Source organism: Bidens hawaiensis, unplaced genomic scaffold (genome assembly GCF_021521415.1).
Source record: "Bidens hawaiensis isolate Kalapana, Puna unplaced genomic scaffold, B.hawaiensis_p1.1 tig00026267_1, whole genome shotgun sequence".
NCBI classification, from domain to species: Eukaryota; Viridiplantae; Streptophyta; class Magnoliopsida; order Asterales; family Asteraceae; genus Bidens; species Bidens hawaiensis.
The window spans coordinates 113,498-125,706 of NW_027494234.1; the positions used below are offsets into that span (position 1 = coordinate 113,498).

Sequence of the window (12,209 nt, forward strand, 5' to 3'; positions counted from 1 at the left end):
CTGAAAAAGAATAAGTTCTAGCTTTTATGCACGGATGGCGCCAATGAAGAAACACTAATCGACCCCGGGCAGATTACGGATAATCTGGGGGTTAGATAGATGTTTCCCACGAGAGGTTAGATCCGGCAAAGATGGTTCTTCGGATGACCTGCAAAACAGACACCGTGAGCTCGTCACTGAGAAGGGGGGGGGTACCTCCTTGTGACCACCCTCCGGCGTGAGAATCAGACTAGATTGCTCTTGAATATAAGTGTATATTAAGAGAATGACTAGAGCAGATATCAGGTAATATATCAAGATATAAGATATAAGGTAAGATGATACCATTCCAAGGTGTTGGAGTATTTATAGCCGAAGGAAGGTTTCCAAGCAGGTACAGCCGGCTGAATAGTATTCCTGTTCTACCAACTGTGGGCTACGCACGTGCCATGCTGGTAGTTGGTGGGTAGGCAGCGGCTGATAGTGACCAGGCCGGCTGTGTACTATTCCTTTTCCACCAACTGCAGGCTATGCACGTGGTATGACAGGGGTTGGTGAGTAGGCAGCGGCTAATAGTGACATACAGTACAAGAGCGTGCTCCTCGTCATACTGTTTGTCAGTGAGCTGTCGCTGCTTTGGTCAGATCTTTTGTCCATACCTCGTCAGGTACAGTACAAAAGATCCTCCAGTAGCGTGCGGACTGGCTCATTTGGGCGGGAGTGTTCCCGGCTTTGTGCGGGAGTGTTCCCGGCTTTGGGCGGGAGTATTCCCGGCTTGCTCACTCCTTCTTCAGGTGACATTACTGAATTATTTAAGAGTTTAGTGCCTTGTGCGTGTAGCCTTGCTGCGCGGGTAGCCTTCCCTGATGGCTAGTATCCGTTGCTGCGGGAACAGGCGGAGTACGTCGACCATTGGGAGGCTTTTCCTGCAGGAACAGCTTGCGAACTGCGCGTAAGGACGTCACGTCTCTGAGCATGGTGGGTCCTGCGGATCCAGTTGGTTTCTGCGCAGACGTCCCTCTTCAAGGTGAGTCTTGCGAGTTTGGCCTTTGCGCAGACGTCCCTCTTGAAGGTGAGTCTTGCGGGTCCAACTGCGCAGACGTCTCTCTTTGAGGTGAGTCTTGCGGGTCCAACTGGGCTCTGCTGGGACCTACCTCTTCAGTGCGCTAATAAACATTGTTTATATATATATGAGAAAACGTATATATTAATTAACGTCGTCATAATTGTGCGAATTAAATAGTGTAATTATATACATAAGTAGTATACTTATGTAATTACATTATGCTGTAATTACACTACTTAATTTGCACAATTAGTACGTTAATTTAATTTATATTTGATCTAAACCATATGTATATATATAATGATTAAACACAAAGCAATGAAGCATGCATGACAAGTAAAGTAATATTAATATTGTGACAGAAAGAGATGCTAATCAACTCGATGGATCATGATTAACTGTGGCAACAAATCACCTTCTGAAATACCAGGTATATAATATACGACAACATTCCACTAACAAGGATGCCAACTATGAAGTCTAGAAAATGAAAAGAAAGATAAGTCGTAATGCCAATTACGATTATTAATTAATAATACGGTGATGGTGGCGGCTACTGATAGTATTGTGGAGGAGGTGGTGGTTGTTGATAGCGGTATTGTGGTGTTGGAGTTTGCCATGGAGGTGGTGGTGGAGTTTGCGCGGGTGGTGATGGTGGTGAAGGTTTGGGGGTTGGAGGAGGTGTTAGTGGTGGTGATGTATGTCCGCAAGGTGGTGGTGGTGAAGTTCGGGCGGTTGGAGGAGTTTGAGGTGGTGGCGGTGATGGATATTTTGGAGGAGGTGTTAGTGGTGGTGGTGAAGTTCGAGGGGTTGGAGGAGTTTGAGGTGGTGGTGGATATTTTGGAGGAGGTGTTGGCGGTGGTGGTGTATACGTGCAAGGTGGTGGTGTTTGGGGGGTTGGAGGAGTTTGAGGTGGTGATGGTGGTGGATATTTTGGAGGAGGTGTTAGTGGTGGTGGTGGTGAAGTTCGGGGGGTTGGAGGAGTTTGAGGTGGTGATGGTGGTGGATATTTTGGAGGAGGTGTTAGTGTTGGTGGTGTATGACTGCAAGGTGGTGGTGGTGGAGTTTGGGGTGTTGGAGGAGGAGTTTGAGGTGGTGGTGGTGGAGGAGTTTGAGGTGGTGGTGGTGGATATTTTGGAGGAGGTGTTAGTGTTGGTGGTGTATGACTGCAAGGTGGTGGTGGAGTTTGGGGTGTTGGAGGAGGAGTTTTAGGTGGTGGTGGTGGAGTTTGGGGTGTTGGAGGAGGAGTTTGAGGTGGTGGTGGTGGATATTTTGGAGGAGGTGTTAGTGTTGGTGGTGTATGACTGCAAGGTGGTGGTGGTGGTGGTGGTGGTGGAGTTTGGGGTGTTGGAGGAGGAGTTTGAGGTGGTGGTGGTGGATATTTTGGAGGAGATACATGTGGGGTTGGTGGAATATGGCTGCAAGGTGGTGGTGGTGGAGTCTGCCTAGGTGGTGGTGGTGGTGGTGGCGGTGAAGTTTGTGGCGTTGGAGGAGGTTGCTTGCATGGTGGTGGTGGTGGTGGTGTTGGAGGGGTTTGAGGTGGTGGCGGAATTCTGATAGGAGGTGATGGAGGTGGGCATGGTGGAGTATGTATGCAAGGTGGCGGTGGTGGTGAGCATGGTTTTATTGGTGGTGGTGGTGGTAAATATAGGCCGATTGGTGTATTATGTTTGCAACATGGTGGTTGTGGTGAATGTGGGCTTATCGGTGGTTTTTGTGGTGGTGGTTGATGGCTTCCAAACGGCGGTGGACTACCACAATGACACAGCAGTGGTGGATCATAGTCACCAGACTGATCCGCTACTGTGACCAGTGGTATTGCTATGATCAAGAGGAGACACAATGACTTGTGAAGCTCCATTTTTCACTGAAGAGCTGCTTCCATACACGTAGGGGTTATATAGAAAACAGTTGCACGTGAACTGCACATGCAACTATGGAAGCATTGAGTCTTGGCATCTTGTAAACTTACACAGGTTTTTCATTAGGATATAGGATTAGATGAGCAAACTAAATTGAGACTAAAAGTGTCATTTTAATAATTAAACGAGGAAATTTAATATATGAGTTAGATTTATGTAATAATCTTTCTTTAATGAAGCAATCAACGATGCAAGTGCACTTCATTCAAAAGCATGTCATTAACCAAATATGATATCTATAATAAATGAGCTTCAATGTTTCTTCACCCAACACGTAATTTAATACTCTCAGCATCTACAAAAAGCAAGTTGTTTAATACAATTCCTATTCATGTTTAACTCACTGCACATACTCTCATTCCTTTCAACACAAAAAGAATAGAATTGACAACTGATGTTTGGTAGCAACATTTAGACGCCTCTAATTCAAGAAATTAGAGTAACCCTAACAATATAACACCCCAAATGAAGCAAATGTTTTAAAAGCCCTCTGCAAGAATAAACAACTACAGTAAACTTATAATGGCCTTATCTTTAATAATCTAACCAACCACTCCAAACAAGCAAAACCCCAGGACCAGAAGCATACAGAACACTAGATTTAAAGACAGCACAGTCAATGTTGAGATGCCAACAGTAAAACAGTACAGCGTTAAACGATTTACAAAGCCAAATGTATTTACCGTGTCATCATAAATCGAACGCCAATACATTAAAATAAAGATTTTCCCAACAATGATAACAGAATTAACTAAAAGAACACAAATCTTCTTAATTAATATCCAATCTTCAAGATTGTTCTCCTGCAATTTTCATAGATTCTGCAGGTTCAATCGTATAGGGGTGTTAGGACAACAATATTAAATTAGGCGTGTTCGGATACAGGATAAGATACTGCATAGCAACAAACCATGGATAAGAGATTATTGATACTGACCTTGAAATCAAATGGTCACCACATTTAATTATGTCTTGATTGCATCACAAAAATCTAGGTTTTTTATCAGCTGGCTTCAATATTTGAAAAGAACACATTAAGCTTTCGTCAACACTCATCATTGTACCCGCATTATCAAATTCACCACAATAATTTGGGGCTGAGAATATAGTAACAAGTTGCCTATCAGCAAAGAACTCGTATCCGTCTTCAACAACCTACAAAAATTAACATTGAAAATTACACCACTGTTTTTGTAATGAGACCAGTTACAGTCCATAGCTTCCCCACCCATGTATTTATATGGTCAATTTGACTGGTACTTAATCTCTAATATAAAACACAAACACAAGGTTAAAAGTCGCCCAAACGGTATTTCTAATGCGTAAACCTTATTCTAAAGCATTTTACTCAAAATAATTAGATTAATGATGAAATCATATTATTTTGCAAACCATATTTGACACACTAGTTATATACATAAAAGATTTAAATAACATTTACAAAATGTGTTTCAGATCAACACGTCCCAACCTAAGGGTGTGCACAAAATCAAAATAACCGAACCCAATAAAAGACCTACAGTTTAGTTTTATTTATTTCAAAAACCGATTCTTCAGTTAGGTTTTAGTTTTACTATAACGAAAAAGCAAACCGAACTGAAAAAACCAATTTTAAGTAATTTATAAGAAATTACTAAATGGTGCAGCCCAAAAAATTTTAGGTCCACGTGTGCAATTACCAACTTATTATTAAATTAAAAAACATGTTAGGCCCTGTGGTAATACAGAAAAATAATGAAACCAGACTGAACCCGTTGTAAAAACCAAGAAAATCGAAACTAAACGGTTTTCAAAAACCAAAATACCGAGTTTTCGGTTTTTTATTCGGTTTGAGCCCAAATTTGACCTATGCATACCCCTAGCTCAACCGGAAGAAAAATAATTTGTTTGACTTTTGACCCAAACCCATTTTGACCCATTACTCAACTGAACCCACCCGCCCATTTTCCACCTGTAAAACTATAAAATGTGTAATAACCTGATGGGCACGACAAACGAGGTCCATATCATGCTGCATTAAGAACTCAGCAACCTTATCAGCACCAAAAGTGTATGACACCCCCCTATCATTCATCCCCCACCCCTTAACATCCCTACTAGGATCCGACCAAAGCAAATCACAAAGCAAACCCGAATCCGGAACATCGGTTGGTCGGGCCAAGTTTCTGATCTGGTCTAGGTTAGTTAGATCAGGAGACAGACCACCGTGCATACATAGTATTTTGTCATCTATAAGAGCCGCCACAGGAAGACAGTTGAAACACTCGGTAAATGCTTTCCAAAGCCTAACATTGAAACGACGTTTACATTCATCATAGAACCCGTATATCCGGTTGATTGACGCACATTCATGGTTTCCTCTTAAAAGGAAGAAGTTTTCAGGGTATTTGATTTTGTAGGCGAGTAAAAGACATATTGTTTCTAGACTTTGTTTTCCACGGTCCACATAATCACCTAGGAATAAGTAATTTGACTCGGGTGGGAATCCTCCGTATTCAAATAACCTTAACAGATCCCCATATTGTCCATGAATGTCACCTGAAATAAAAGTATAAGAACAGTAAGAATAAATGACAAGATAGGAACTAGTCAGCTAGTGTGGTCATTTATCAGATTTATAATAATAAGCATATTAAAAGTCCAATTTCATTTTATTTATTTATTTTATTTCTACCCAAGTGTGATTCTGGTTCCGACTTCCAACCTAATCCTAATCTGAATCTTTGCTAACACAAAGAATCTTTTTGTCCATTTCTATTTGAATTCTACAAAACACCAATGTATTAAATATAACTATAAAGCCTGCATCGTTAAATTAATATTAATCTACAATTGTTGATAGAGATTTAAAAGGTTTTAAGCATTTGAAAACACTTTGAATGACTTTCAAGTTTCAAGTTTCAACCAACTTGACCTGGTCAACTGATTTGGCTTTTTTTATCTTTAGCTAAAGTTATCAACTTTTACACGTTTGGCTTTTTTTGAATGAAAACACGCAGGACACACCAAATCAATCCACCTTCAGTCAACGGGTCAAAATTCCCAACCCTAGTTAAAATGTACGCGCTAGAAATAATCAAAGAAAACCAACTTAAGTGATATTCATAATTTGAAACGGAACAAGAACACAAGAAACCGCAAAAGGAAAGACGATACACGACACGACGACCAATGTACATTCACAAATCATTTTATGTCATGAATTGCACAAATTTCATATTCAACAATCTCATGGTTATAAGCAAACATACTCCTTGATCGATAGTTATAAAAAAATAATTGGCTGGCCCCTGAACAACAGAAAAACTTACCAAAAACAGTTACAAATAATAATATCACAAAATCCCATATTCTCAATCAAGTTTTACCCATAAATAATAAATATAAAATAAACCCACAAAACAATCAACAAAAATTATTAATAATAATATTACCGCAGATCTTAATAGGAGCTTCGAGCTCTAAGAGATTAGGCTGTTGAAGGAAGATTTCACGAGAAGTGGTAGTAAGCAAACGGATCTCAGCCTCGGAGAGCTGAACCTGGCGTGCGGTTCTGGCTTGCCGGAACTCCAACAACCGGTTAATAATATCATCCAGTAACGCAGGGTTCATCACTACCAGAGCCATTTAACCCCCAAATATCTTCTTCTGTTCTTGGAATGAATATATAAACAAAATATCAATTATAAATTTGGGGGTGTATTGTACAAAGCGGTGAATTGTAATAATAATAATAATTGGGGCTGCAACTCCTCCGACGCGGCGGAGGTGTTGGATGAGAATGGTCGGAGGACGATAAATACGAGTTTATTTGTTTATTTATGCGGTGGTGGTATCTATCGTCGTCATTCTTCGGGTTATTATTGTTTCCCAGATTAACAATATAACCTCAACCTGGAAACCTCAATTTCTTAAAACCTGTCATTTTATATCTATTTATTATTATTACTCTTTATTTCTATATTTATTTCTATTTCTATTTCTATTTCTATTTTTCTCACTAACTTAAAATTATTATTTCTTTTATATATATATATATATATATATATATATATATTAGTTATTGTACTTGCCATTTAAAATTGCCAAGTAAAATATAAATAACCCGGTTATGGATCCGATTTTCTTTTTTTAACCGCATTTAGAGTGGTCTATATACTTGGGCAAGCCTTCATGAGACGAAATGTCAGTCGTTTTAACTTATTTGACGCTTTAGACTTAACTCACCTAAAAACACCATCGATAAAAGAATACGTCAATGTAGGAAGTCACCCTCATGCCATTGTGCCAGCAGACCAAGTCCGAATTGCATTAATCTCAAACCGGCTAAGTCACTCGTTTGAGTTAAAGCTTATTTACATTAATAGCACTATACATGCATAAGTATGTTATTTGAATTACTTTACTTTTTTTCTTTTATGCGTCACTTTAATACTTAGAAACTTTTATACGTCATTTTAGTCATTGACTTTTAGGAAAATGTTATCATTAATGAATTGTTTACATTAAAACCTCACAAACTCTTTTAAAGAAACATAACTATTACCTCTTATCTCCAATGAAAATATTTTGGAAAGGGCATAAATGAGTCAAGTGAAGTAGTTTCCTGATGAAAGAAAATTTTTTTGGGTTTCTAGTGATTCGTCATTTGAAATGGCGGATCCCATAATGATAGCAGAAACTGTCAGTATTTGTAGGGCGAGCTGGAGGATTGTCTAGTGTTCCGCCTTTGAAAAAATAGAATGGAGAAAATTATCATGTGTTCTGCCATTTCAAATGGCGGAACCCGCTGTTACCTCTTTAACTAGCCTACACCTATAGATTTGTTGAACTTCCGTCATTTCAAATTGCAATAGTCAGCTACAATAATACACTATGAAGATTTTTCACCTCTTTGACCACATTGTTCAAGTGGAGTTAGGATTTTTTTTCCAGTTTTACTTTCATTAAATTTTAATAAATTCTACTGACTTTTATTTTTTTAGTTTGTTAACAATACATGTATCTTTTAAAAGGGCTAACTGGAATATACACATTTTATTAATATCTTTCACGTGTTTTATTAATCAAATGTGTATTTTTAAATTAGCTATTTCAAAAATACTTGTTTTCTTAACAAAAAAAAGTTGTTAGGATTTATTAAAATTTAAAGAAAATAAAACTAAAAAAATGTCCAAACTCTTGAAATGGTAAGAGTGAACACTATGGTCAAAAAATGTGAAAATTCTCGTCAGATATGTGTAGCTCACCGTTCACTATTGTCATTTGAAATGACGGAAGTCTAACAGGGGTAGGCTTGTTGAAGAGATAACAGTGGGTTCCGCCATTTCAAATGGCTGAACATATGATAATTTTCTCACTTCTGCCATTTCAAATGACGGAACACCGGACAATCCTCCAGCTCACCCGACAAACATTGACAGTCTCTGCTATCATTCTAAGATCCGCCATTTCAAATGGCGGATCACCTAGAAACCCAAAATATTTTCATCTTCAACATATGTAGTCATTAATTCATATTTGTAGGATCCAATTCTATCTTTTTGACACATCTATTTATTCCCGTGGATCTGAAACAAATATTTTACTGTCATAGAATACCATTCATATGCAAGTTGAACACGAAGTGATGTTTGGTGGCGGACAAGTGGGAAACACGTAAGAACATGTATCATTTCATCAAATTGTTGGTCAATTGTACACACGTACCGGCACCATGTTCAAGTTGCAATTAAACTTGAGTTCGACTCTTCAATAGAAGGGAGAGCGAGTTAGGTTCGTTGTAAGTTTGATGTTTAAATCTTGAGTTTGGTCGTTAATAATTTACAAGCTCATGTTTAGGTTGTTTTTTTTATTTATACAATTGGTTTGGATAATTTTTTTATAAACGTTAAAGCTAAAACTGTATTGCACTATGATATTTTCAGTTATATACCATCAACAAATTCAACCACATCATGATGTCATTAACACATTCAATCACATCAGTATATTTATCAATATCTTTGATAAAATTGGGGTCATCACAGCCATGAGAATAGGGAGGAAATGAAGAACATGGTCCCTAACTCTAAAACCCAATGGAAGTTGTAGGACCATACACTTTATTGGAAATGATGTTGTTTGTGGTGCAATATTAGATGTTAATATGCTTGATATGGCTTGGTGAACCAACTTTGTGATTAAAGAATAAGTACAATCAACCTGATTTTATGATGCAACCGTATTTTTAGAGGACATTGATAATCAATCATACCGCGAAAAGAATAAAAATGAATGGACAATAGTTTAAGGTATTTGATAAAACTTACCAATCAAAACCAATATCTCTCAGTCAAAGACATATATATATATATATATATATATATATATATATAAATGTTCTTTTAAGTGGTTAATTCGTACACTTAACTTGCACGCCCTTTAAATATACTCTTAAATCTACACCATTGATTATCATAAAACTAAAATCCCCGATCACTTGGTGATGAACACCTTTACCACACACCTTGATAGTACCAAGTTACATTGCTACAAGCCCTTTGATCACATTATTTTCATGCATTAGCATCATTAAGTTCATCGTAAACATGAAATTGCATCTTCACTAGCAATTAAACTACACAATATTTTCGCCAGAAATACATAAATCAAAAGGAAAGTGATTCTCATATCTAAAAAAAAGAAAAGAAAAAACTAGTTGTAAGGACCTATGCTTTGTGCTGGGCCATGGACGGGTAGACCAAAAGTAATATTCACAATAAAACGCTCTTGCGAACCTGTACATAGGTATACTACATTATACAAAAACTATTTGCAGTTATGCCTTAATAAACCTATTTTTACAATATACAAAAGATGGATGCATTCGAGCGTTGGTAGTTGCAGGTGGCGCTGCTCTGTAATTAGGGCATGCTGCATGCTATTATGTTTTACAAAAGTTTAGGCCTGCATAAAGATATAAGTACGTAGTTGTTAGGCGTATTTTTGGTGTAGTATTTATATAGGTGGTTTGCTGTTACTTAGGTTTAGCTACATATTTTTTGAGGTTTAGTGTCATCAACTATTTATGAAGTTTAAGCAAAAAAAAAGTGCTTCTCTTTCAAGATTTTTTTTTACCATATATGGCTGATAAATGACATCTTTATTTATGGAAAACATAAATGAAATGGAAGAATGTATTCCCAATTGCTTATCAACAACCTCCAAGATAATAATGAGTTTACTTGAAGAATCTAGTACAGAGCAATGAGAATACACTGTATTGAAAGTTTATTTGGATTTATGAAGGTTAATGCCTTTTGAGATGGTTATAAACACCTTAATAGTAATTGGATCTGGTATGCACTATAGAAATGAGAAATATGCAGTTGTTTTTCCATCTCCATAAGTTATGTGTCTTGGCCATAGTTCAATTTGCTTGCAAGCTATGGCGTTTACTTCCAAACCCATCATATTTGTGTTTTTTACTTTTTAACACCCCTGCTAATAACGGAAAAATCACTTAAGCGGCAAACCCTTTCATGATTACAAAACTGGTAAGCTTGGAAAACTAGGCAAGTCGGGCAAGTTCGAGTGGCGTGCCAAAATGGGCTCAAGTCAGAATGGGTTCGTTTCAAAAGGTGCTATTTAATATTAAGAAAAAATTCATTTTTGTTTCAGGTAAGATTTTGTTAAAATGAAGTCAGATTGAAATGAGTCATTTCGTAAAACAAAAAAAATAATAAAAATACTAAAATAGATTCATTCTCTATAACAAAATAATTTAATTCCAATAACCAAACAAGTCTACTCCTACCAAAAAATAGACCTTGAACAGAAGCGCGTAATGTTTATTGGAATGATCATATTAATGAACATTCTGACCGAACAATTTAAGGTTGAAGACTTGGTTTAGAGCATTCCCAACCCATTTCATATATTTTTTCCTATAATAACATTCTTATTCCATTCTTCATCCTTATCTCTATAATTACACTAAAAAACACTACATTTCTCTCTTCTGTTTAATTAAATAATATTTTTTATATCTTTATCATTACAGTTTTCTCTCTCCTCTACTCACAACCAATCCAACAAATATTAAAAAATAAATAGGGACAAACAATGTTCCCCAAATTTACAAAAAATCACTACATTTCTCTCTCCACCCTATAATTTACACTCAAAACCCCACCATATAATTTGCAAACTCACCATACAAAATTATAAGGGATAGGATGAGAATGCTCTAATTTAGCAAAAAAACACAATTCCATAAATTTATATATCATTTTTCCAAATTCTTCCACATTCTATACCCTATTCATATCCATAAATTAATTCTTTATTATTTTTTTCTCTTTTGTCTTGTTATATAGTAAATGATGATTGGGAGATATGTGACATATTATATGGTATGGATAAAAAATGAGTCCCTATATTTAGGGATTTACTTTAGTTGCCATATTTAGGTCACATGCCATAATGGTATTTCCCTTACATATATTATTATTATTATAATTATTATTAGCTTTTATATAGCTGTTAAACTGTGATCTTATTATTAATATTATTATAATTAGTAGTAGTTTTTATATAACTGTTAAACTTTGATTTCCTTTATTTTGCTTCATTCATATGTACTTAGAGTCGAGGGTCTCTCTGGAAGCCACCTCTCTATTCCTTTGGATAGAGGTACGGTGTGCCTACATCCCACCCTCCCCATACCCTACTTATAGCTTTGCTGTCGGTGGGATTTTACTGGGCATGATTGATTGATTGACTTTAGTTGCCATATAACTCATCCATATAATAGGGAATTGATTGGGGAGGTGATTTTGATGGTTTTCTTAGAATTTACCCTAAATTATATGAGTTTAACAACTTGATATAAGTTTAACAACTTTAGAGAATGGGTTGAGAATGCTATTATCTCAAATTCAAATCAAACCGTACAAACAAATAGTTTACAATCAAAAGCCTTGAGAAAGCTAGCTTTTGTACAAATCAAAGCTTCCATATATGTTTGTTTCTTGAATAAAAAAATGAACGTGCATGGTCATTGGTCAATTTCTACTCCATCTTTTTTGCGGTTCTAGATACAAGAATGGTCAAAATTATAAGTGACAGTTGATCGATCAAGTGTTGTTGCTTTGGTCAAATATGCCACCACAGGAAGCCACTTGGAGAAGCTTCCCATTTCAGTTTCACACCCAACTTACTCATTTTAAATAATATATAAATTAATAATAGTCCAAGGA

General features: G+C 36.6%; 1 protein-coding gene across 2 annotated transcripts; it reads right to left on the reverse strand.

Annotated features, from left to right (window-relative positions):
* Window positions 1-3,550: 3,550 nt before the first annotated feature.
* Window positions 3,551-6,824, reverse strand: LOC143573276 (serine/threonine-protein phosphatase PP1 isozyme 2-like). 2 transcript variants are annotated; one of them, XM_077058201.1, is made up of 4 exons: window positions 6,402-6,824; window positions 4,946-5,505; window positions 3,905-4,122; window positions 3,551-3,788 (listed from the first exon to the last, which is right to left on the reverse strand). In XM_077058201.1, exons 1-3 carry the CDS (start codon window positions 6,592-6,594, stop codon window positions 3,949-3,951), a joined length of 927 nt encoding a protein of 308 aa, XP_076914316.1. In that variant the 5' UTR covers window positions 6,595-6,824; the 3' UTR covers window positions 3,551-3,788; window positions 3,905-3,948. The 2 variants fall into 2 exon arrangements, with proteins under 2 accessions (XP_076914316.1, XP_076914315.1); XM_077058200.1 differs by lacking the exon at window positions 3,551-3,788 and having other exon boundaries at window positions 3,795-4,122.
* Between the last annotated feature and the right edge of the window lie 5,385 nt (window positions 6,825-12,209).